This window comes from Macrobrachium nipponense, chromosome 20 (genome assembly GCF_015104395.2).
Source record: "Macrobrachium nipponense isolate FS-2020 chromosome 20, ASM1510439v2, whole genome shotgun sequence".
In the NCBI taxonomy this organism is placed as follows: Eukaryota; Metazoa; Arthropoda; class Malacostraca; order Decapoda; family Palaemonidae; genus Macrobrachium; species Macrobrachium nipponense.
Window position 1 is genome coordinate 30930035 of NC_061089.1, and position 27895 is coordinate 30957929.

The following is a 27895-nucleotide window of genomic DNA, read 5'->3' on the forward strand; positions in this document are numbered from 1 at the left end:
TGAATTTTTTTATAAGCATTTTTATGTATTTTTGTTTTAAGTAGATAATTGCTCTGTTGCAGGTTATTGAATCTTGTGTCAACACATTTTGGCGCAATGGCAGCATCAACAGTTAGAAGTTTCAGTGTTGATAAACTTCCTGCTCTTTTGGTCATAACACGCACAAGAGGAATGATAGAAGTCTTATCTGTTATTCATGGTTGGTATGGATTTATTTTTACTTTGAGAATATTTATTTTTGTAAGTAGTTTTTTGTATCATAATTATCAATAATGTAATTGGTTTGATATCCAGAGAATGAAATGGAAGTATTATACTTGGTATAATTGATAATTTCTTTATTAATCGTGCACTTAATTATAGTAGCTAAGCTGCTGAACATCTATTTTTTATGAAGCGGATGTCCATGTAGAACTTTTCTTTCTTGCTGTAATTCAGTGAGGATTTGAATTTTACAGGGAATGGAGTACTAGATGAAGTCATGACATCACTACTACATGCTATGGAAATGTTTGAAGAACAGAGAGCCACTGAAGTTCAAGAGGAAGAAGCTAGAGAAGCAAGAGAGGCAGTAAAAGCAGAACAAGATGCAGCATACATGGAATCCCTGGCTGCTGATAGAGCAAAGGTGAAATGAGTTATAGTTTAGATCAACATGTAGTCATTAAGATGGGTGGTTTAAATATATGTACAGTTTTGACATTGTATACAAATAAGATGGAAACTAGCAATGTATTCATGCCTCTGCATGCAGTATCATGGGAGTTTAGTCAACCCTTGTTTCCTTTTATTCTCCATGTCACAGATGTCATTGCAACTTCTTTAGAAATATACACTGAATTTCTCTATTTTATACTTTTCATGTCTCAGTTGTGCATTAAATGAAAATTGGCCAGATCTTACACATTACAGGCCCTCTTGCCCTCCACTGTTGCATAGTCCACTTAGTTATTAGTATTATTTGATGTATTATGAGGTTTAGGAATTTGAATAGGTGCACGTAAATAAAAAAAGTGGTTTCTAGTATGGATGAAGTGAGACATTTAATAACAGACACATGGATTACAAGAGGTAAACGGGAATGATAGGTTTTTAAAACTCCCGAGAAGTACATCTGGTAGTGTGGGGGACAACGCCTATACGGGCAGTACCCAGTGATTGGCGGACTTGGTTATTGGCAATCTGGTTTCATAGATACAAGTTCACAGGCAAAGAGATAAGTGAGATATGATATAGCCGTTAAAAAGTCACAGGAATAGATTGAAGATAAACTAGAACATATTTGTAAGAATTTTTATGTCCCTGAATTACAAGGAGTGTAGCTTAGGTGTACAGCAATGATACTTCAGCAAGCTCAAATGCTATATTTAAAATTAAGACAAGTTCAGATTGAGGGAATAAAACTTTAAAGGTTCATTATGTGTGTCATTTCAGCTAGTGTCCATAGTATATAACGTGTACCGAATAGAATTGTAAACCAAATGCACCCTAGAACAAAGGGAATTGGAATGAAGAATATAAAAAGCAATTTTGCTTGTGACATACATTGATTTTATTTTGTATCAATAGGCAGCAGCCAAAAAACAGGCAGAAATGGCAGAAAAGCAGGAAAGGGAAAGAGTAGAGTCTCTGAAACAACAAGAAGAAGCAATCAAAGAGGTAAGTTTTAATTTTACGTGTGTATGATGATATAAAATATTTTATCATTAAATACTTTTTAAAGAATTTGTAGCTAGGACACTGTGGATACGCAAATTAAAAAGAAATTCTTAAAGATTTATATTCTCAAGGTTATCCATCTGTTTGTAATTGCTATTTTTTCAGTAAAGAGCTAAGGTTATGAAGTTATTTATGGAGCTTTATCATATTTTTCAGCAGTCTTCTATGAGTTTTTGGCAAAAACAAAGTTTTTATAGTATCCCTTTTTCTGCAAACCTGTTAATCATAAGTAGTCTTATTGCATGCAAACTTTACCACCCCACATCAGTATGGTAGATCCAGAAAAATTAAAGACACTCCAACATACTCCTTTCATATGTGCTAACCTTAAACACTGGTGCTTTTGTTACTGTGTGGGGTGGGGAGATGATGGGACTTGAATCTTCATTTAATGGATGTTTCAGGGAGGTAGGGAGGGGTATAACTTGTTGGAGAAGCAACCATGCTAGCTGGCCCTCCAACACTTCGAGAACTTAGGGGGGAAGTATTGGTTGCCATGAGTGATGGCACTATGTTGGTCGCTGATATAAACAAGGAAGGGCGCACCATCTCCCCAGAGTTGAATGACCTGGCAGTAGAGGTTGATTTCAGGGTCTTGACCTAACTGACAGGTACAATCCTGACGACCCCCTTTATTTCTACCCTTGGAGCCCCTCCTTGACCTGGAAGAGCAGGACCGAAAGGGACATTAGTCCTCTGACTTAGGCTGAGACAAATGAGAGGGCCCCACCGAAACTGAACTCCTAGACGGCTTACCAGGCGACGATCTCTGCTCTTGCTGCTGAACAGGAGGAAGAGGGGCCGGATGTCTCCAAGAACGAGACTCCAACTTGGACACAGCCTGGTGTGCCAACCTATCTTTCGTGTCAGCTCGCTGTCGGTCTATCGCGTCCTCCAGCTCAGTCCGAGTAAACAGGAACTGAGATTCTAATAGACCCTCCCGTTGCTAAGCGCCAAAAAGGACTCGGGGTCAACCAATCTTGCCATCCTGGACAGTGCTGTGTCCCTCCTGATCAGAAGATTAACCCACAGACTACAACAAACTGGCAAGAGAAGAAGCACTCACCAACCCTTCTGGGGACCTGTCAGACACAATCTTGGAATTAGCTGTCGACCACAAGTCTAACCATGACACTGTCTGAAACATGGAGGCTGCTGTAGACTCCAAAGCCGAGGAATTCTGCGAAAACAAGGAAGGCACCACCAACCTCACCTGCTCCAAAGTCAACCCTGGCTTGAGACATGTAACGTCTGGGTTAAGATGACAAGGCAACAAGCAGACAGAGTTCGTAGCATAATACTTCCTATGCCTCATGAGAGGTGGAGGAAGCAACTTGGAAGAACCCCTTGACTGAAGAGACCCGTCCCAATCTGACACAGAAGCGTTCACGTTTTGTAAGACCGACTGGACATGCCATGATAAGGGAAGCTGGAAAGACAACTTAGGATCTTGCGTAGCCCCCAGCATGGCTTCCAAGCAAGTAGGAGTGAAAGATGACCAAGCCTGAGTGCTACTCTCCAAATTGTTGAACCCGCGAATGAGATCAACAGCCTCAGTAAATAAAGACAAAAACTCTTGCGAGTCTCCTTCCTGCTGCTCCGGTAAAGGAGACCGACGACGAGAAGATGCAGGCTTATCCAACATGCCTTCCTCATGCAAACCAACTGTAGATCTAGTAACCAAAGAACCTGAAGTGCCAGCAGACCTGTCCGGACTGAGGCCACGCACCAACTCCTACGATGCACCAACCACAACACTAGGAACACTACTACAAACACTTGCAATAGATGACTCACGTACGTGTCTGTGTTGAGCAGAGACACATGTGTGACGGAGAAGTATATCGAACTCTTGACACAGAACGAGAATTCCTCGGATTTGAACCCCGAACAGCATCAGTGGGAGAGGGAGACGAACACTTCGGCTTCACTACTAACACATTCACAACTTTCAATCTTTTCACAGGCTCCTTAAGATCCTTATGATGACGAATAGGCCCTGGAGCAGAAGAAGTAGAAGAATCAGCAACATGCACACGTACATGCGAGGTTGCAACACACTCATGTCTCAAAGAAGAGGACAACGCAGCCACAGCAGATTGCACGGGAGACGAAACACGAACGTGCCGCCTCTCACTCACTGACGAAGAAAAGGCAAAGTGGAGATGGGGGTGATGGAGGAGAGGATGACAGTACTGATTCCTTACACATCCTCTTGGCAGGATGGGGGAAGGCGACGCAACATGCTAGCTCATATCCTTCTCAGGCGACACAACATGCTAGCTCATATCCTTCTCAGGCAACAAGGCAGCAAACCTATCCTCCAAAACAGAGTCCAATCTCTTAAGAACCACCTGACATAAAGCCTCGGATGGATCCGCAGAGAGGATGCAGACGACATGGAAGGAAGAGGCTACATCTTGGATGGGAGCGATGACGTCACGAGGTAGAGCAATAGTAGGGAGAGACGACACAGAGTGAGGCAGCACAGTAGTGGGGAGAGATGACACTGAGGGAACCGGGAGTGATGTCATCGATGGAAGTGACGTCACCGATGGAACTGGGAGTGATGCCATCAGCGGCACTGAGAGACGTCACGGGCTCCCCCTGACCCGAGCTAGCAGCAGTCCTCACTGGCAGAGCAATGCAAAATGGCTGACATCGGGCACCAAAATGAGAAGGCCAGGGGGAGGAGGAAGAGCTGGGGAGGCCTTTGGGGGGCGGGGGGGGGGAGAGGGGGGGGGGATAGGCGAGCATCCATGAAATGCGTCGGCAACCCCTCCAAGGAGGGTGAACCCTGTAGCCCAAGCAACGCCCAGAGCGCCGCCATTTTGGACGCCTCCAAACCTGAAATATAAGAAACTGATGAAATAGCCTTATCCCACACGGAAAGCAAATTAACTCCCAAGGAAGAGGGGGCGACATTACACAATAAATCAGCCCGAGGGCCTCCCAATACTTTTAATGACTAATCAATGGAAGAAAAGGAAGGAGACAAAGGCACAACAACTCTAGCATATCCTATTGTTAAGACCTCAGGTTTGTAGCTATGATAAATACAAATTGTCTTAAAAAATTTGTCATATTGCCAATCAGCTCGGAAGGACAGTGGTCCCTACATCAAAGGGTGGTGGACTCCTTGTTCAAACAATAACAGGAACCAATGATCGACCTGTTCGCCACAACTAGGAACACCAAGCTCCTTCTGTACTGCTCCTCAGCCCTCAATCAGAGTGTCCTACAGGATCCCTTTGAACACCTGTGTGACAACACTGGTGCCAGTGCCTTCTTTCCATTCAGTCAGGCAAAGAAGGTAATCAAGCAGAAGGCTCCCTCTTGCTTTACTGTTGGAAACAATCCAGTAGGTGGTTGCCAGATGGTGAATTTTTATGACATCCTAATTAGTCAATTACCATCCCTTAAGCATGGCTGAACCCAAACCTAGGCACTTGTGGCAGCATAGGTACATTTAATCAGGGTAAGTTTTCATAGTTAGGTCAACAACTGGCTAATGATGGCAGTCAAGCTAGTCAAGACCTGCTTCTTGCAAACTCCAAGAAGTTGGATCTGCTACCTTTCATAAGATATGTACATGGGTACAACAACAACTTAACCAGTAGACGGTAAGATTAGGTCGTTACACTCCTTAAGCCAAAAGTTAAGTCGGAGTCCAATTCCTTTAATTATCCTTTATCAACACCTTTTTTTGCTGAAGTAACTAGTTATTATCCTTTATCAACACCTTTTTTTTTTTTTTTTTTTTTTTTTTTTTTTGCTTAAGTAACTAGTTCCACACAGCTGCTTCAAGATATGGTTGCTCCAAGTACAGCCTTCAATGTCAGATCATTGGCAGTTTTCATGGGTGGTTGCTGGTTCTGAAGGACCTTCTTTGATCTATTTTGCCAGGATCTGGGTCACTTTCCAGTACTACGTTTATTACTCTGTCAGATCAAGATTCAGTGCCACCCACTGAATAATCAAGTGATTAGGTCATGGACATCACTGGATGGGGTGAAACATTCAACTTACTTGGTCATCCTGTGTAGGAAGAAAGTAGATGTATAGTCGATTCATTTAAGGTAGATTCTTGCGCCTACGAGACGTTTGTTTGGCGGCCTCTGATTGGCTGGTAGCGGGAGGCAGACTGCTCGTCAGTGGGTCATATTTTCGTTTGTAGCTTAGAAAACTAGCAATATGTTTACATTTCTTCATTTATCTCACGTTTTACAAAAGATAGGAAAGTTTTGGTCATACCTAAGGATTCGGTATTAAATGTACAATTAAATAATCTTTTCCTGAAATCAATAAGTTAAAATACAAAGGAATTACAACGAGTAGAAGTGAAGGGAGAAACATTTCATTCTTTATACCTGTTTTTATTCATCATCGGATTTTGCATAATTCACGAGATCAAGATAAAATGAAATCTTGTGTTTTAAAACAATAAAATCACCCTGAATACGCTGGTGCTTTCAGATTTTAAATGCGTGTAATATGTAAAGAGAAAATGAAGAATATGTCTTATTATGTTGCATTCGTGCTTGACTCGATTTGACAGTAGTGCCGACTGCCGAGAGACGCAAGATATCGTGGGGCTGGTCCTCTCAGATAGAGCTGTTGGCAGTTGCCAATTGGCGATATGAGAAGTTTGCAGTTTCGAGACTATGTATTTACCGAATTATTATGTCATTACATTTTCTATAAATAAATGCATAGAATTCCCATTATGACTTTCGAACATTTTTATTAAAATATTATATATGTCCGTATTTCTGGACATATCTGATAAAAAGAAAAGTAAATAATCAGATGGATGCATCTGGGTGTTGGCTTCAATTTAGTCTAAGTGAGAAATGTACATGCTTTATGAGGCTCACTGATAAATAACAGAACTTGTTTCTCTGGCCAATAACATCAAAAGCTTATGGTTTTCATATGTTCACTCAATAAACAAAAGTACAGATGTTTATTTCTTACCATAAAATTTGTTGACGACGTAACGAATATAATATACTGTCTTTTTCAGAATTGCTTGAGTTACTCTTACACCAGAATGTTTATCTCCTTTATATACATGTTACACTTGAAAACATGTCTACAACAATGTTTAGGAAAAATTTGCTTAGTTTTCTCCTGAGGTAGTTGATTATTCTTGAATCACTTAATTCATACCTGAGTTAGAATAGCTCCCGTAACCGTTCCCACAGCCCTGCATAATTGTATATACGTATATATATATAGTACATGTAGGATAATGAGACTAATCAGAAGACTGTTATATCATCATCTTTTTATACAAAAAGAATGGAAATTCATGCAGATATATTATGTCATAAACACAAAAGAAAGTCATACACAGTAGGCTTACATTGGTATGTCATTAGGCTATCGATATGAACAAAAAGAAATTAAAATTTTACAAATTTTCTTACGTCATCATTATTTAAAAAATAAATAAAGGAAAATCGTGCATATATACATAGTCATGTCATTACCTATTGGAACAAAAAGAATGGGAAATTATAAAGATACATTGATATCCCCTTTTCTATTAAAACCAAGTAAAAAGAATTTATAAACAGATATGTACATTGTTATGCCATTAAATATTAAAAAAAGGAAACATATGGATATACTGTAGTTATGAAATTGCCTATCCAAAAAATGGAAAACTATAGAAACACTGTTAGGTCTTCAACTTAAAAAAAAAATAATAATAATGGAAAATCATTGATATATATCATCACTGTCAGTGTCATCCTCACTAATATCAAATATCATCACGGTCAGTGTCATCCTCCCTAATATCAATATCATCACTGTCAGTTTCGTCATCTCCAATGTCAATAACAAAACTTTCAAACATATGCTCTCTAGCAACATCTTTCCTCCTATAATCATCTTCTAATTTCTTAACGTGGTGAAAACATTTCTTCCAGTGTTCTGTTGTAACTTTGTCTATCGCCAGTCTCGTAAGCTGCTCAACAGTTTTCAAAGATTGATTTGCATTAGAGTTATTTTTTCTGATATACCCCCTTTATTTGAGCCCATATAAGTTCTATGGGGTTAAACTGACAATAATATGGTGGCAGTCTGAGCAACATCATGACCATTTGCACGGGCTATCTCTTCTATCACATACCTCTGTTTTTCTTTGTGACACTTGGCAATCTGCAGCAATTTTGGCTTTGTTGCTGATGGGTCGTGGGTGACGTTATTAGAAGAAAGCCACTCTATGAATTCACTTTTTCTGTTGCTGGTTGTTGGCACTTTATTTTCTATTTTGCTATGGTAGGGAGCATTGTCCATTATGATTAGAGATCTATCTTCTATATTAGGCAATAGTTGTTTCCTTAAACCACATTTTAAAACCTTCATGGTCCATGGAATCATGGTAGTCCCCTTTGGCACCATTTTTTGACCTAAACAACAATAGCGCATCTTTGACAAACCCCTTCTCACTCCCCGCGTGCACCACAATAAATCTTAACCCCTTTCCAGTCTTAAGTTTGGGTCCTATTTCTCCTTCACCCGTTGTCCAATACTGACGTACACATTCATTTTGGTTTATCCAAGTTTCATCAAGGAATACTTCAGGTTTACGTTCAGTTGCACTACAATTCCTATTCTTTTCAATTAACCGTAGGTATTCAGTTCTCGCTGCCACTATATCATCACGTTCCATTAAAAGTTTGCTCTTCCACTCGTCACTTTTTTGTACCACCGGAATCCCAAGCCTCTCACAATTTTCCATAACGTTGTTCTTCCACCATTAAACTTTACCGGGTCTTCCTTCACTTTTTCCAGTAGGGCATCTAACGTTGGAGCTCTCCTCTCTCGTAAAAAGACAAAATCTCCTTCCGAATACACTCATTTTCAAAACTATCCACCTTGTCCTTCACTCGGATCCTCTTCCTGGGATATACAGGTGAAGCGAAGGGGACGTTACCACACTCAGATGACTGTCGCTTGATTTTTTTCACTGTGTTGGTTGGCACTCCTGTAGCTTTGGCGGTCTTCTCAAATACTTCATTTCTTGAGTCTGCTCCCCACTGTGAGCTGAAGTAACGATGAACATTCATTATAATGTTGCGAGCTTGACTTGCAAATCTGGAAACGGTGCGACGAATGGTGCTGTCATCTCGAGACATCTTGCTTGAAAAGAAAAAGAAATCTTGCTTAGTTCGTTGCTGTTTATTGCTCCACTGAGATTATTATTTCATATCACTCAATTAAGTCTCTGATATCTCTTTCGTTTGAAAATATATTCATATAAGAAAATTAGAAGCAATATGTTGAAACCAACCTCATTAAAACTAAGGATGAGCTGAAGAGTGCGAAGTAGGTCCGTAGATTTCAAATTCATTCCTGGACTGAATTTCCCGCCCGCGGCCAGCCTACACCTCCAACGATACCAGATGCATCCATCTGAATTATTTTACTTTTTTTATCAGATATGTCCAGAAATACGGACATATATGATATTTGAGTAAAAATGTTCGAAAGTCATAATGGGAATTCTATGCATTTATTTATAGAAAATGTAATGACATAATAATTCGGTGAATACAGTCTCGAAACTGCAAACTTCTCATATTGCCAATTGGCAACTGCCAACACGCCAACGGCTCTAGCTGAGAGGACCAGACCTAACGATGTGTCTCGGCACTATTTTGTCAAACGAGTCAAGCACGAGTGCAACATAAAAAGACATATTCTTCATTTTCTCTTTACATATTACACGCATCTAAAATCTGAAAGTACCGGCGTATTCAGGGTGATTTTATTGTTTAATAACACAAGATTTTATTTTATCTTGATCTCATGAATTATGCAAAATCCGATGATGAATAAAAACAGGTATAAAGAATGAAATGTTTCTCCCTTCACTTCTACTCGTTGTAATTCCTTTGTATTTTAACTTATTGATTTCAGGAAAAGATTATTTAATTGTACATTTAATACCGAATCCTTAGGTATGACCAAAACTTTCCTATCTTTTGTAAAACGTGAGATAAATGAAGAAATGTAAACATATTGCTAGTTTTCTAAGCTACAAACGAAAATATGACCCACTGAGCGAGCAGTCTGCCTCCCGCTACCAGCCAATCAGAGGCCGCCAAACAAACGTCTCGTAGGCGCAAGAATCTACCTTAAATGAATCGACTATAGTGAACAACGTCATGATGTTGGCTTACTTGCACAGCCAAGGTAGGCAGCGCTTGATCCAGAGACTTGTCAGTTAGCAGTCAAGGGTTATGTGTGGGCTGTATCCAAGCTTGTGAGGTTCTTGTGCCAAGGTTTTTTCAACTAAAGGAACCATTTCGTAGACGTCCTGAACCATTGTAAGCTTAATGAATATTGTAAAAACACTGAAATTTACCATAAAATAGGTAATGTGACTTAATTATGGATGAGCATGTAATTTTTTAAATTATGATTGGTAGGCAAACAAGGCCATGAGATACTGGTTGCTCACTTTTTTTCTATTAATTATGGTTTTAATTATGTAACTTACCCAGTAATTACGTAGCTGTAAGTTCCACTTATACGGCAGCTTGAGTTCAAAATTTTGCAGATAACACTTCACACTATATGGCATCAAAACACTGTTGGATGGGAATCGAAGCTGGGTCCAGTACTGTTGAAGTAACATTTGAAGAGGCAGATGAAGTAAGTGCTGGTACCAACAGACGCCTCGCCTTCGATGGGCGCTTGATGAGTATTTAGGCGTTCAGAAGCAGCTGTACGCTCAACTATTGGGTACTCAGTCACTACTGTTTGCTTGTGTACCTCCAGTTGCTTGCAGACTACAAAGCGTTCTAGGTCCAATGGATGCTCTGGTCCCAATGGGTTCTCAGTGTTTCATTGGTGCTAAAGGGCATTCAGGAGCCCAAGAATGGTCCTTAAGTCTTATGTCTCACGCCATTGGGCACTCAGACGAGCACTCAGGACGTAAATGAACTGCCGATCATTCCAACTACAGGGTGCTCAGACTGAGAAAAAAAATGGGAGAACATTATGTTAAAAAAGAAAAAAAAAAACTGGACTACCCCAGAAACTACAAGGTCTTGTTTCTTTAGCCCTCTTAGGAGGCACCCGACGGGTGCTAGACACATCCACTGCTGACTTGGAGGCATGTAATGGATGAGCTTTCTTATTTTTATCGGAGTACATCGCAAGAACAGGTAATAACTGTAAAACTAGTATGAAAATATGGTGAAAACCACAAAAATGGGAAATAATACCGAGGTAAAAGTTGTTTTTATGAATAATTTTCTGTTCTGTTTATGACAATTAGGAGTAAAGCTGTAAGGAAATACAGTGGACGCCCCATATTCGCGTTCTCCAGATTCACGAACTCGCACATCCGTGGATTTCTCTAGGGAACGTTTCCCCACATTAATTGCGGAAAATTCGCACATTCGCTGTATTTTTCTATGAGAAATATCCTCAAATTCCTGTTTTTTTTTTTATCAATTTCATCATAAAATGAACTTTTTGTGATAAAACTATTAAAAAACCAAGTATGAAAATTTTTAGTGGGTTTTTCTTGAGTTTTAACTAACAAAATAGGCTGTTTTTAGCGTTTTTATAGGGGTTCCAAACATTCGCGGGTTCTAACTATTCACGGGGGGGGTCTGTTACGTATCCCCCGCGAATATGGGGTACCACTGTAAATGCCTTTCAACGTAAGTCTTATGGAAGCTGAGATTCAACTGCCCAGAATTGTATTTTGTGTGTATATTCACTATGGAGAAGCCAAAGTTTATATGTTGATAGTATGCATATGTTGCTTAATTATGTGTATTGCAGGCTGTGAGAGCATCGCTAGAAACTGATATCCCTGATGAACCAAGTCCTGATTGCTCAGAACCAGTTTCTACCCTAAGATTTCGAATTCCTGGCGGGGAAACGTTTACACGCAACTTTTTAGCCAATACCAATCTTCAGGTTTGCACAATGGTTTTTTTTTTTTGGGGGTACATCTGTTGTGATTTGAGCTGTTAATGAATATATATTTTAGGTTGGTGCTTCAAAACATTTTACTTTTAACTAGACCCAAAAAATATAGGTAACCTCTGTATCAGAGATAACATTTTTAGGTATTTTAGATTACTAAATACATATTCCACAAAATATAGGTGGATATTGTATTAAAATCTAGATAATCTCTCTGCCTCATTTTCATTATTAGCAAATCCTTTTTGATAAGATATACATTTTAGTTATTCAGAAATATTAAGTACAATATAATATAGTTCGATTATCCACTTCTTCCTTGTCTGGAACTTGGCATTATCATACATTTTAGTTATTCAGAAATATTAAGTACACTATAATATACTTTGAATATCCACTTCTTCCTTGTCTGGAACTTGACATTATCATCACACCTGGATTGGGGGCCAAGGACCAAATACAGTTAACCACCTATTATTCACTTTCTCATGATTCACTGACTTACTTATTTCCAGATTTTTCTGCTGACCTTATCTGTAAATTATTCCAAAAAAAATTCAGCAAGTCGCAGACTTTTCTGCCGATAAATATTCACTGATTATTGTATTTTTATTTCATTTTCATGGCTAAATACATTTTTTATACAAAAATGATTTACTAATTTTGAGTTAGTATTAATATTGATCAATACTGTGTTAAGTTTAAGATTAAATGATAATATATAAAGCTAACTCTCTCTCTCTCTCTCTCTCTCTCTCTCTCTCTCTCTCTCTCTCTCTCTCTCTCTCTCTCTCTCTCTCTCTCTCTCAGGAAAAGATACATACTGCTAGTTTTGGTCTCTCTAACCAGTTGGCATTAACACATGCACACTGTTTATGTGTGTGCGTTCATAGTGTTTTAAAAATGCTAGTAAAGGTAATACATCTTTGGAAGACAAAAAACAGATTTTGTTGTCACTCACTAGTAAAGAGAAATACATTAACATTCCTGAGAGACTAAAGTGATAAACTCTTTCTCTCTTTCTTGCCCAGCACAAAATATGCCATAGTGGTAACAGGCTCTCTGTTTTGGCTGAAATGATATTATATTAATAATATGATTTCAAAGATTAATACAGTAATAGGATAATAATTTAAGTATATTTGATGTAGGATGTTATATAAGGTATACATTTGGTATTTGAACTTTCAAGATAGGCAGTATAAGCATTTTGAGAGGGGTTTTAAGTATTTGTGGATTTCAATTTGTTTTGGGGGGATGTCTGCTACGCATCCCCGCGAGTACAGTGGTGTCCACTGTATATATGATACATATAAATTTTTAAAATTTGAAACAACTACTGATGGTCGGTAATGCTGCACAGCCCCAGGAAGATGTTGGTAAGACTGTTCACTCATGAAGAGACTGAGAAAGGGTTTTGGGGGTGGGGGAGGCCTGGAGAATTTCCAAGATTTGGAGGTGGTTGATTGGATGGTTGGGTGCCATGTGGAGGAGGGGAAGTAAGTTGTAAAGGAATGCACTCAAAGAAAGGGTTGGTTGGGAGGTTGGATGGAGCTGGGAATTAGTTTTCCCAGCTGTGAGAGGTTGGGAATGTAGTGCTGGATGTGTGAAGAGGGCTATGTAGACTCTGGCTTGCTAGCGCTTGTTTTGTGTTGTTTTTTTAATATTATTTTTCCACATTTTATTAAAGAATATGTACACTACAGAACTTTACAAGAGAAGACCTTGTCTTATCTAAACCCGATAAAGATAAAGGCACTGTTATTTTAAATAAAAAATTATTTTATTAACAAAATGCAAGATATCTTGTCCGATATAAAAAAATTCCATAAAATAGGCCAAAAAGAACACAAAATAATCTTCGAAAACGAAGATAGAATTAATAGATTTTTAAGATCGCTCAAAGACAGGAAAGCAATAAGTCAAACTACCTATGAAGAGCTCTTTGTTACTGGTTCGTCTTTTGGTATTATGTACGGGTTGCCTAAGGTACATAAGAACAATATCCCTATATAGCTTTTAACAAGTCCCACATCCATTTCTCCCCTCTGTACCTAGTAATTTGATCATTTCAATTTGGAACTCTGATGGATCTGATGCTTCACCATTATTCAATTTACTTAAAGGCTCTTTTCACTTCTTTATCCCATATCTCCATCACTGGTCATTCTACCCTCTGTGCTTCCCTCATCTGCTCTCTCTGATTTCCAGTATTTAAAAGCTGTTCAAAATACTCTCTTCATCTCTATCCTTTATGACATCCAATGCTATACTCAAATACTATACTCAAATCCTATCTCTGCCTTTTCCTCAAGTTTGAAATCTTATATATATCCTTTTCTTCTTCTCTTGTTCGTAGCCTTTCATTCAACTGCTCTGCCACCCTTCCAATAGCCATACCTACCCTCCTCCTTGCATCTCTTTCCTCTTCTCAGTAACACTCCTCTGCACCCTTTGCATGCCTTACTTTCCAGTCCTTAAATGCTTTTAATTTTCTTTTCATTGATTCTTGCACCTCTCCATTCCACAACCACTTTTTTCCTCTCGACACTCCATATCCGCTAGTTCTTTCCACCAGTTCCTCTGCTTCCCCCACACATATTTGTCTCATGTCCGCCAGGTATTTTTCAACTCTGTTACCCTGTCCAGATTCTACATTCCCCCTTTCCAGCCATCTCTCTCTCTCTCGTCCTAAATTGCTCCCTCTTTTCTTCTTTAAGGTCCCAAATGTTAATTCTAGATATCTCTATCTTTTTGGGTGTCCTACCTCTCATTTTAAAATCCATCACCACAAACCTATGCTGTTTAACACAATTCTCCCAAGATCACTTTGCAGTTCATCACATTGCTTTTGTCGGCTCCTCTAATCATGGTTTAATATATATTTGGCTTTCCACTCTTCCACTTCCATAAGTTCTCAACTACCATAGGGGTATCTACAACAACACCTCAAGATGCTTCTCTTATCCCATGGTGACTGCTGGAGGGGCAGTCATGTTTGTTCCATTCTACTTCTCAGTACCTTGTCTCAATTTTTTTTATCATACTTGGTATTACCTTGTTTCCTCATTTGGTCGTACTTCCGCCAAGACATGTATTTAGTATACTCAGAGCATTCATACATTAAGTAGGGTTTTGAGGGACAATTCTTTCTCCAAGACAGTCATTGCACAGAGACAGTTTAACTAGATGTTTCTGTCATACTTTTTTCCTTTGTTTTAACACTTCCAAGCCCTTGCCTTACTCATAAACAACTGTGCCAATGCCAGGTCATCGTCATTAGACTAAACTTTCATAAATCAAATTAGATCAAATCCATGTCTTACTCCTGCAACAAAGCTTAATTCTGATGGAAGTTGGTAAGAGATGCAGAGTAGGTCTGTGGTTGTAAGGGAGATTACCTAACTCAAGTGATTTTAGTTGTGGGTAGTAAACATTTGAATCAAGTCTTACAGTTAATGGTTTTTCTTTGTGGACAAAATTTATTTTAAAGAAATTGTTATAGTGATCATTAAATGGTAGTTGTGTCCATAGTCATCAGTAAATCATGATTTGTAAGGTATGTCTATAATTTGGTAATAATAATTAAATATCCTGTGAAGTTAAATGAAATAAAAGGTTTACATTACATGGTCATCACTAAAAATGGCAGTGTCTTCTCTTAAAAAGGATCCTTGAGAAATTACTGCATGTATCAGAACTATTTATTTGTTTAATGGTATACTATTCTCTTAACTAGGTGCTGCTCAATTTCCTTCATGTTAAAGGATATCCTGCTGGTGAATACAAGTGTCTTCAGTCTTGGCCACGCAGAGACGTAAGTTAAGTATGCTGTATCCTTCACTAAACTAGTTTGTAATAGAAAGATTGTATTGTTACCATAATGGCAATATAATGTATGTGTTTGTAGGTGAGCTATTTCAAATGTTAAGGCTTGCAAATTTTATCATTCTTAAGAGTTTCTAAGCAGTTAGATCATTTCTGTTATCTTGGAACACACTGAATCGTGAAGGTTGTCTGAGAGTGCAGTAGGAAAATTAAAGAGCATCAGGATGTATGAAAAGAGATTACAAGAACGTAAACAGGTAAAAACATTCCTTAAGAAATAAACCTGGTAGGGGAGTAGTGCTGTCAGTGAGGTGCACTGTAGGCATTATAAGAGAAGATCACTAGAAAGTGAAACTCCCCTAAAATAAGAAAATATTAGAACTGGAGGTAAGTGGTCCAACTATCACACCCTAAATAAATTCCCAACTAGAGGAAGTACAGTAGTACCTCAAGATACGAAAGGCTCTACTTACAAAAAACTCGAGATACGAAAGCCAATGCAAAAAATTTTACTGCTCTACATATGAAAAGTTTTCAAAGTACAAAAGGTTGTTGCTGTAAAGTCCCGAGATTCGCCCCGGACCACCGAGAACAATTTAAAACTCCCGCGCGCCAACTGAGTAAACTCGCCACCATCCTCCCGCTCTCCCATTGGTTCTTGATGCTAGTCACCCCATAAGGTCCTGCTCTCCTATTGGCCAGCATCTACCCCTTGTGCTTTAAGTATTCTATTGGTAAAAGGATGCTGTAAATTGAAAAACTTATTCATGTAATACATTTAATAAAAAAAAAACATTAGGTAGAGATAGAATAAAGAATAGAAATGAATGGTTATTATACTGTTTGGTAGTTTCAGTAGTTGAAGAGAGATAATGAAAATTTATGGCTTACTGTGTAAAGTGATTGCTTGTCGATCGTTCGATACTCGTAAGTGCTGGATGTAAACAGATGTTTGGAAGCCTTTTTTTGTTTGTTTATTATAGTTAATGGTTACTTAATAATTATTTGAAATGAGTACATGCAATACATTTAATAAAAAAAATTGTGAATTAGATATCATAAACTATAAAATAAATCAGACTGCCAACAAATACTTATTTTTTAGAATTCTTCTTCTGTTTTATTATTACGTTACGTATACGTATGTTTCATTATAGCTGTCAGTAACTCGGTATCTCCATTAGGTAAAGATAGAATAAAGAATAAAAATGAATGGTTATTATACTGTTTGGTAGTTTCATTAGTTGAAGAGAGATACTAATGACAATTTATGGCTTACTGTGTGCTAGGAAAAATGATTGCTTGGCGCTCGTTCGAGTACTCATAAAAGGGTAAGAGCTGAATGTAAACAATCGATCGGAAGTTTTTTTTTTTTTTTTTTTTTTTTTTTTTTTTTTTTTTTTTGTTTTTTGTGTATTATATTAATGATTAATTAATGATTTATTTGAAAAGGTACATTAATGATTAATTAATAATTATTTGAAAAGAGTACATACTGATTATTTATACATTTTATTGGCATATTCTAAGCTTTTAGCTTCTTAGGTTTAGATGTCAAAATCATTCAGACTAGGCTTACAGTAAGCAAACCGCCCTAACATAGGCTAGGCTTTATTGCTAAGGGACATATGCAGTAAAAATGGGGCTTGAACATACATGCAGTTGAAATATTACTCAAGTATGTACAGTATTTTGCCTTTTTGGAGTCATATTTCTTCCGTCGGATCGGCGTTGTAACCCTAGAACATGTGTTTTAGGCCTGGAAATATAATTTACTGGGGTGTTTTTGGAGGGCTTGGAACGGATTAGCCATTTTACATGTAAAATGTGTTCCAAGATACGAAAAACTCATAATACGAAGGCCGTCTCGGAACGGATTAATTTCGTATCTCGAGGTACCACTGTATAATAAAACCAAATCCAACAGAAGATAAAGTAAAACATCCTTACCAAGTTAGAACTGCTAATATAGCAGTAGCAGAAGAAACCACATGAAGTGAATACAGATCCTTACCTTTTACACAAGGTTGGTCTGATGGTTTTTTTTTTTGTCTCTTTCAAATAAGGTAATTAAGATTTAGGCTATTGCTGGAAGGTAACCTGTTAAACCATCTTTGTTAATTTTGTTTCAGCTTAACTTAATTTTAGGACATATTGTACTTACATCAAAGTGAAAAGCATGCATCTCATGCTCCTTGCTGAACATCAGCACACCCACAGTCTCTATATGTGCAGTATTGACAGTATATCATGTATCAGCGGGAGGGTGTCCCCTATCATCATAGGATGTCTCCTCTGATGAGTAGCATACTGAACGTATGTCATAATAGGGGATCACCTCATAGGACGTCACCTCTGTTGGAAATGCACGTTCTTTTGACAACATAAGGACCTCTGTCTATTCCTATCATCATAGTGTGTCTCCTCTGATGAGTAGCATACTGAATGTATGTCATATTAGGGGATCACCTCATAGGACATCTCTTCTGTTAGCAATGCATGTTCCTTTGGCAGCACAAAGACATCTCTGTCTACAGTGCAAGTACTTTGGCAGTGCACAATTGACAATAGGATATTTAGAACGTATCTGCGAAGAGCATATTATCATACGACATGAACTTGGGTTATCCTGTTGTCTCCTCTCTCTACTTGGAGAAGACCAATGTTGGACCTTTTCAGTTCACGGTTCAACAGAGTTATTCAGATACTATGCAGAAGACTCCCTTCTGCAAAGAAGTATTGGGAGCATTCTGGGAGGTTGAACGATGAAGTACCCTACTTCCTTTTCTCGAATCTACTGAAGATCCAGGAAAGCTGCCTGCAACTCCAGCACATTGATGTGGATTCATTTGTCCTGTATGCTCCATGCCCCCGAGGCCAGGAGCTCTTCAAGATGAGCATTCCCACATTCGGAGGAGATGAATTAAGAGAAACTCCCTCTGTAAGGCTCCAAAATCTTAGGCTCACCCTAGTAGCTGCTTGTGGCCCCAAGCCATGTGGCTGAGAGAGATTCCGCCATAGCACAGCATTCTTTACCAGTCTTGTGCAGAGATGCCACCAGTCTGTAGGATCTTTATCCCTTCATGTCTGTAGTCTGTCCAGTTTCTCTTGAGCGGGAAATTTTCCTTGCGGAGCAGCGACTCAGATGTGAGGCTAGTACTTCAGAGGATCTTCGTCAGCCTTATACAAGATGAGGCATCTACTGCTGTGATTGGTGTCATCGACACCAAGGATTTCTCTCCACTCAGATTTCCTGTTCAGTAGACAAGGTCTTCTGGATATTTGTCAGAACAGTGAAAGTTCTCTCTGTTGTTACTGGCGAGGGGCTACAGGGCTGACTTGTGATTAGTTTTCTGAAGGATGTGGACATCACTTTGATTCTGTATGTGGTTCAAGAGCTTTGAGCAGTCTTGTTCACCTAGGAAACTCGGATCTCCTATATGGGACCTTGGTCTGGTATTGAGTCATCTCACTCAAGCTCCTTTGAGCCAATGCATCAATCGTCTTACAGGAAACTGACTTTGGAAACAGTTTTCTTTAGACCTTAGCTTTCTTGGGAGAGTTGGAGAGCTTTAGGGTCAGGTTTATGATGTAGACTCACAATGGGTTGGGGTCAGTGGCTTTCGAATTTGCCCCGTAATTCGTGGCTAAGACCCAGATTCCCATGGTTCATGATGACAGCTTTGCCCCCTTTTTTGTTCCTTATGGTGTGGAGTTTGTTATCAGTATGTAGCACAAGCCAGGTCAAGAAAGAGGTGTCCTAGAATACCCTTTCCTTTAAATACATGAGGTGATTAGGCAAGCCTACTCCTCATCATCAAGTTCTGTCACCAATTAGGTACATGCATGGCACAGGAGGATTAGGTTCCTCCCTTGCATTTTTCAAGAACTTATCTGTTCATAGGATTTTGAATGCTGGTTCCTGACTGCATCAAACCACTTTGACTATTAATAAACATTACCTTAATATAATTTATCTAGCCCTAAATCCCCCAAAACCGCACCAAAATTTACCACATTGGCAACCCTGTTACCTCTTATTCTGTCCGCCAGTTGGCAACGCTGTCATTGACAGTTACAAAACCTTCCCTCAAAATCAGTTGTTAACGAGCGCCCGTGTTGTTTACATCACGGCCGCTCTTTATAAATTTCCTTAAACCTTTTTGTGCCTTTAAAGCTTTTATTATTTGTTAAATGAGACTTTATGTGAATTACCACTCATGCATTACATCACGAAATAGTGAATTAACTTTGATTTCTGTTGTGGTACTTATCTTAAATTACGAACTTTTGCGCGACCCGGAACTACTGACCTGTCCAATTCTACAATCGATTGCCAAGATAATATGATGCTTCCTTCTGCCAGCAACATCAGAAACTGCCCGGCTTGTGGGACAAGGATGAGTAGCATGGAGTATGAACCCCATGACATTTGTAGCTCTTGTCGTGGACAGGTTTGTGACTTGACTTCTCGTTGCGACTTATGTAAGCCCTGGTCTGACGAGGATATAACTGCTTATATGAAACGCCAAACAATCTTGCAGCGTAAAAGATCGGTTAAGGAGAAAAAGAAATCGATAGCTAGAACTGTATCTAACGATTTCTTTGACTTGGGCGCTCATGGTTCTGGCTCTTCAGTTTCGGTATCGTATGATTCCGATTCCGAATTAATTGATGCTTTGCCCCCGGTGCAACCGGTAATTAGTGAAGTCATTTCTGATGTAGATTCGAAGATTTTGACAATGGAAACTACCTGGAAACAGAATTTTAAGAAATTACAGCTTAGTTTAGATAGAGATATTTCAGCTAAGTTTAACAAGCTGTCAGAGAATTTTCAAGAAGCCTTTACTAGAATGTCTAACACTCTTTTAGATTCATTTTCAGCTCCTCGTCAGGTACCTGTGCGACAGATACCCCGGCTTGTGAACCCCGTTGTGGCGTAGGCCTAGGGGGGATCCGGTCCGGGCAGGTGCCTGACGAATCTTTACCCAACGTGTCCCCTGTTAGTCCCGTAACAGTGCCAAAGGGCGCTTATTTAGGAGAAGGGCGGAGTGATATTAGTGTCAGGCCTAAGATAGCTAGTCGTCAGGATCTTACTTTAGGGGAAGTTTCTCAGTTAGGATCTGATGATGATGACGCGGATTCGTGTGATATTGATGTTTCCTCGAACGTATGTCATGATGTAGAATTCAAGAAACTTTTTTATTTAATTTTGAGTTTTCTTCCTCAGGCGAGGCCTAAAGAGCAGAAGCAGCCTCCGCCTCGTTGTATTACAGAAGGGATTTTTCTTGACGGTCCTTCCTGGTCACGGGAATTTTTACATTTTCCCTTTGCTCAGAGGTTTGCGAGAGTGAGGGCGGACGTTGCCGCTAAACTTTCGAAGGTGATTGGGGAAGGAAGAGAAAGCTCTCTTCTCTTCTACGACACCGGAGAGGAGTTTATCAGATGGCGGATGATTCTTCATTCTCTCGACCCCCCAAGCCAAATCCCTTGCTTTCTAAGGCTTTGGTCTCTCTCTCAATTGAAGATTTTATTGCCATGGAGTCTGTTATGAGCTCCTTACAAGAAGCTCAATCCTTCAATATGTGGGTCCTCAGAGGTCTTTTAATGTATATCAAGGACTCCGGGTTTGTTCCTCCTGATGCTCCTCTTTTTGAGAAATTCTGCTCATCCATTTCAATCGCTTCTGTACATCAGAACGAGCTTGCTGCTTCAATGCAGGCCTTTCTTGTTTCTCTAAGGCGTAACCTGTATTTGTCGCAGTTACCCTCCTCTGTATCGGAGATTCAGAGAACCCATCTGTTGTCCTCTTCTCCTTTTGGCGAATTCCTTTTCGATATGTCTGTGCTTTCTGAGGTTTTGAAGGAACATCAAGGTGATGCCTCTTGCCAAGCTCACTGGGCCTTATCAAGAGCTTTTTCCTCTGGTCTTCCTCCCGTTCCTTCAAGGAGTAAGCGTAAGTTTAGGACCAGATCTGTACCTTGTGCTCCAGCCCAACAACCTCCTTCTGGCTCGTTTTTCCAGAGTACATCTCAGGTTTCTGGTGCCTCTTCTTCATCCTCTGGTGCTCACCCTTTGAAACGTGGGAGAGGTTCTTGGTGTGGCTCTAAGGCAGAGAAAAGAGCTCAACCTCAGGGAGGACCTTCTTTCTTCTTCCTCTTCCTTGTCTCTGCGTAAGAATTTTCAGAATAGGAGTAATCACCTCGCCTGAGAGGCCGCAGTAGGAGTTTGTCTCTCCCATCATTGGTCAGCTTGGCAGGGGAGAGCAGTGGATGCTTGGGTGGTGGAGGTCCTGAGGGAAGGTTACGAGATCCCTTTTGTTTCCAGACCCCCACTTTCCAATCGTCCTCACGAGTTCAGCAGTTATTCCCCTCACTCAATCAGGGGTCAAGCCTTGGAGAAGGATGCCATAGAGCGAGCTCCTCCTCCTCCTGGGTTTTACTCACGGATGTTTGTAGTTCTAAAGGCCTCGGTTGCTTGGCACCCCATCATAGATCTTTCGGTCTTGAACAAGTTAATTCTAAAGTCCAAGTTCAGGATGGAGACGGTCCAGACTGTTCTTTCATCCGTTAGGAGGGGGGACTGGATGATTTCCATCGATCTGCAGGATGCTTATCTGCAAATCCCCATCCATCCAAGAAGCAGACCTTACCTTTGGCTTTCACGGACTTGGGAGTTTTCCAGTTCAAGACCCTTTGTTTTGGCCTCACCACTGCTCCACAGGTCTTTTCTCGGGTGATGGCTCCTGTTTCGGCTATTCTGCATCAGTTAAATGTAAGGATGCTCTGGTATCTGGACGATTGGCTAGTCCAGGCCGAAACTCTAGAGAAATGTCTCCAGTCGAGGGAGATAGTTCTGTCTCTTTGTGTCGAGTTGGGCATTCGTGTCAACTTCGACAAGTCCAATCTAATCCCTTGCCAGATCATGACTTATCTGGGGATTGTTTTGAATTCCCAGATTTTGAGGGCTTCTCCCGCTCAGAAACGGATAGACAAGTTTCTCTTTGGAGGACTCTCCTGGGCCATTTGTCATCCCTCATCCAACTGGTTCCTGGAGGTCGTCTCAGAATGAGGTCCCTTCAGTCGACACTTCGCCAGTCGTGGGATTTCGTGTCCTCGGACACGATAGTTGCCTCTTCTCCACAATGTCGGAAAGATCTCCGTTGGTGGATGCAAGTTCACCGCCTCAAGTCAGGGACGTCTCTTTTTTCGGTTCCTCTGGACCTAATGTTTTGGTCAGACGCCTCGGATCAAGGTTGGGGCGCCCACCTGGGCTCCGAAGCCACTTCGGGCCTTTGGTTAGAGGAGGAGAGGATCGTGTCAATAAATTGGAGGGAACTAAGGGCAGTGTACCTAGGCCTTCTTTCATTTCAGGATCAACTGTTGGAGTCGGTTGTCGCAATCTTTGTCGACAACACCACAGCAGTCTCGTACTTGAGAAACCAAGGTGGCACGCAGTCGGATCTTCTCACTCAAGAAGCCCGATCAATCCTGTGTTGGGCAGAAGAGGGGGATTACGTTGGTCCCTCAGTTTATCCTGGGCCATCACAACGTCTTAGCAGACGCCTTGTCGAGACCGAATGAAGTTCAAGGGTCGGAATGGACACTTTGCCAGGAAGTCTTCGACAGCCTCAGGAAGAAGTGGCCTGTCACAGTCGATCTATTAGCCACCCCACTGAATATCGGTGCCAGATATTCTTCGCCCCTTACCAGACTCCTCAGAGTGCCGGGACAGACTCTCTTTTGCAGGACTGGGAGGGACTTCAAGCCTATGCTTTTCCTCCGTTCTCTCTGGTGAGGTCAGTCCTCAACAAAGTGAGGGCAACCAAGCGTCTGCTGGAAGCACTGGTGGAGCCCCCCATTCGCCTGCCAGAGAGACCAGATCTTCTCAAACAACCCCATTTTCATCGGTTCCATCAGAGGCTCCACATGCTTCATCTTCATGCCTGGAGACTGTCAGGAGGTTTCCAAGCACGAAGGGTTCTCCTCCAGAGTGGTGCGACAGTTGGCTCTTGCCAGACGGCAATCAACCAGAGTAAATTATCAGGCTAAATGGTCTGTTTACAGACGTTGGTGTAAGTCTCGACGTTGGTGTAAGTCTCTAGGACATTCAATTTCTAGACCTTGCTTACCGAAAGTAGCGGAGTTTTTAGTTTATTTACATCATGACAGGGCCCTGTCACCTTCGTGCATTAAAGGTTATAGGTCGATGCTTTCCTATGTTTTTAAGGCAAGGCTCCCTGAGATCACTTCATCTTATGTCATTAGAGATTTACTTCGATCTTTTTCCCTATCTCGACCCAGTCAGCAGTGTTCACCTCCGACATGGGACATTAACAAAATCCTTCAAGTCTTAAGGTTCCCTCCGTTTGAGCCTCTGAATTCTGCCAAATTTAGGGACCTCTCTTCTAAGACACTCTTCCTTGTCTCGCTGGCTACAGCCAAGAGGGTGAGTGAACTGCATGCACACACTTTTCTGGTTGCCAGATCTGGACAAGACATGATTTTGTCATACCTTCCTGAATTTGTCGCAAAGACTGAATCGTCTGAAAATCCCATTCCCAGGTTTTTCGTACTGAAGTCGCTGGTCGACTTTGTCAGTAATTTAAATGAGGAATTAGTTTTTTGCCCTGTTAGGGCGCGCTCATGCTATTTACGCCGCACGAAGGACATTTAGGGTCGTCCCCTTCATCTGTTTGTTTCACCCCGAAATGTCAAGAGACCTATTTCAAAGAATGGTGTATCCTTTTTTCTCAGAGATCTGATCGTTAAAACTGGTGGTTCGGCTGCCGGGGAAGACCAGACGCCAAGAGCATACAGTATTAGAGCAGTTGCTACAGCAGTAGCTTTTATGAAGAACGTCTCAGTCGCCAAGGTGCTTGAGGCGGCGACTTGGCGTTCTAATTCTGTTTTTGCTTCTTTTTACTTGAGGGATATTTCTCTAGTTCTAGGCGACCTTTGTTCTTTGGGCCCGTTGGTGATGGCAGGACAGGTCGTCAGACAGGAGAATTAGGTAGTCTTCCTGTTTTACGTTTGGTTGCTACCTGTATATTATTCATTAATTTTTGTTTTGTTGTATATATTTGTTGATTTTTGTTTTTGTATTATAACCCATGGCAGTTTTTGGCTTAGTTATAATGGTAATTAGGCAGTTTGGTATTTAGGTGTTGTTGATGACAAGGACTGACTGCTTGGCAACTCATGCTGCTTCCATTGTCAGTGTGACATGGGACCAGCCACTGGGTTGTCGGCACTGGCGACTACGCTTCTCCCAGAGTCGATGCCGACCTAGGACTAGCCACTGGTTCGCTTGTCCTGACGACTCATGCTTCTTCCACTGTCCTGGACAGGGAATTAGTCGATGGATCGTCTGCTGTCATCTGGTGACTCGCTCACCATCTACTTTTTGTCTCGCCTGTTTTCTCGGAGTCAGACACTCGTGCAAGATCAGGTGACATTTGGTAGCCCTGAGTTTCTTGTTGACGAAGTCGGTTGCGTTGATACACCCCCGATGATCGTGTAACATGAGACCAGGTTGGACTGTCAGGCATTCGTCCTTTGGGACTGAATCGCCTTTTTGCTCCACGCTCCTTTCTCTTGGCACCAGAAAGCTTGAGTCAGGAGGTGCTTATGAGCCGATTCGCTGCTGGCGACGATGGGTTGCGTTGATACACCCCCAAGGTTTGCTTAGCTTTGAATCGCCCAGACAGTCCAGACACTCATCCTTCAGGGAAAGAATAGTGCTTGATAGTCTTCAGGGTGCAGCCTTGCTGTCCTCGATTCGTCTGACTGGTCACCTGGTCGGTCACCTGACTTTAGTACAGACGGACTGACTATGCACATACTCCTTGTCCTGTGCTACCGCAGTTTGGCGGCATTATGGTAGGAGACTTTGAGTTGTTAGTGTCTTAGACCTTGGGTTGAGTTTTAACTGCCTATGATATATATTTCTTTGATTGTTTTATGTCCTATTCTGTCCGAAGGGGAAATTGTACTCAGATCCCCTCCTCCTTTTCAATGTGGTTAATCGGGCTAGATAAATTATATTAAGGTAATGTTTATTAATATGGAATTTTTATTCTAAAATTAATATTAATAATACTTACCCATATAATTTATCTAGTCCCACCCATCCTACCCCATGATCTGCCTATCACAACTGATTTTGAGGGAAGGTTTTGTAACTGTCAACGACAGCGTTGCCAACTAGCGGGCAGAATAGGAGGTAACAGGGTTGCCAATGTGGTAAATTTTGGTGCGGTGTTTGGGGATTTAGGGCTAGATAAATTATACAGGTAAGTATTATTAATATTAATTTTAGAATAAAAATTCCATTTCTTCTACCTAAGGATGTTATCCTTGGACACTTTTTACTTTGGTCCAGTGGTTGCTGTTCCTAAGTGAATGAATGAGATGACCAGTCTCTTTTCTTCCCATTTTCTTTCTTCATATCTACAGGTGGTTTGCAGAATGGACGCATCATATGCTGGAACTGGCTTGATGCAGGTGAGCATTGCAGCCATACTGTTACAGAACTTTTTATGTTCCATGCAACATACAAATCTACTTTACAGTAGCTTCAACTCTTCTCTCCAGCAAGGGGAGTGAGAAGTGTTGACAAACCCATTTCTTGTGGTTAACATGGTTTGGTGCCTGAACAAATTGTTTTTAACCGGTTTCCAGTTGGCACCAGAAGATTTATTTTATTGTTAAGACCTCAGGTTTGTTAGCTATGAAAGTTACAAATTAATTAAAAATTTGTCATTGCAAAACTGGAATGATCATCTTGGTAGTTGTAAAAATGTCAGTGCTCTTTGGTTAAATTACAGTTTTTGTAGACTTGTTATGCTATTTATGCATTTGAATACTATTTGTATTTGTTGGTTTTTCTGGGGAAGATTGTTTTGCAAGTCAATGCTTTTTTAGCTTGGTTAAGGGAAAGGTAATTTTGAGTGATAATTATATCTGGATTGGTTGTTTTGACTTGTGCAAGTAGTATTTTCTGGCTGGGACTTTAGAATAAGATGACATTTCTTTTTCTCTTAAAATTAATGTCTACTTCCTGACCTCTCAGCTTTGGATGTTATGTCATTCAGTATGAAGAGTAATTATGTGATTGAAGGGGAATGTAAAAATAATTTGAGCCTGAGTACATGGCCATCCCTGGAAGTAGATTAGTTTGTGTGTCTTTGATTAACCAATAGATAGCAGTGGAGTTTGATTACTTTATCAAATGTGAGGTGTTATTTGATCAGATACATTGTATTGAATTAAAACAATATAATTCTTCAAGAATATAACATATTTTCTTTTTCCAGATAAGTTCGCTAGACACATCCAAAACACTAATGGATTATGCACTGTATCCTCAAGAAACGCTGAATTTAGAAGAACGATGAGTAGGGAAATTAGTCGGATGGTGTGAACTAAGTGTTGTGGAAATGCTGCTGACAGAGCAGTTGATGTCACCAAAGCCACCTGTGATCTGTTTTGGGGAGGGAGATTAAAGGGGTTGAATTATTGGGTAGCCTCAATCATATAATGATGAAGAAAGCCCAATATAAGTATCCATGTATAATTGCTTTAAATTAAACATTTTGAATAAGACGTGGCTTTATATACTTACTAGCTAATTACCGCTTATTCAAAAAGCCTTTTACACCTTCAGAATCCTTGTGCTATTTTTGGATAATGCTGTGAAATCCTATCTTTTTCACCTGATTATTATTAATATAGAATAAAGTTCATGAAAATTTGTAATCATGTTTTGAAAATTTTTTTACTGAGTGATCAAGATGTTCAGTTGTAATACCTGGACAAGAAAATACAGTATAAAAGTGATGTATCTTATGCACATACCAGCATGTTTTAAATGCTGGTGTAAACATTGCATGGACCTTTTATCTCCGGAAATTGAGAGTATAGTGATTTAGAATAAATTGTATGAATTGATGCCTCTTTTGATTTGTCTTAATGGTAATCAAATTATTCAGAATGTCTTTGCCATCTAAATCATTCTGAGTTGATCCGTTCTGTTTTCAAATTTGTTACACAGAATCATTCTCATCATGAAGTACAAATGTCATTTTTACTCTCAAGGAAGGTTTTTAGGATTCATTCCTAGTGATTAGCAAACCTTGAAGTAAGGAAAGTTGAATAACCAGATTGAAAAAGAAGAAAATATATCTACCCAATTGAGATTGAAAGAGTGCAAGGAAGAACCTTTAGTATTGCTTGCAATGTGTTGTTTAAGGCACAGACAATTTCCAGAGGCTCTTAATCTGTCCAGAACAGAACTGTCTTTAAAAACTGATCATGGATTTTAGGAGTGGGTGTCTTCTGAGATCAGAACTTTGGCATTCTATCCTGCTTGCCAAGATTGTTCG

At 40.2% G+C, this 27895-nt stretch overlaps 1 protein-coding gene across 1 annotated transcript in view; it reads left to right on the forward strand.

Annotated features, from left to right (window-relative positions):
* Positions 1–27461, forward strand: part of LOC135224427 (FAS-associated factor 1-like) — a gene marked incomplete in the record, with an annotated part of 195290 nt that extends 167829 nt beyond the window's left edge. Inside the window, 6 exon segments of the mRNA XM_064263419.1 lie at positions 63–199; positions 459–628; positions 1570–1659; positions 11536–11673; positions 15422–15499; positions 26828–27461. Coding sequence (XP_064119489.1) covers positions 63–199; positions 459–628; positions 1570–1659; positions 11536–11673; positions 15422–15499; positions 26828–26908 — 694 coding nt within the window.
* Between the last annotated feature and the right edge of the window lie 434 nt (positions 27462–27895).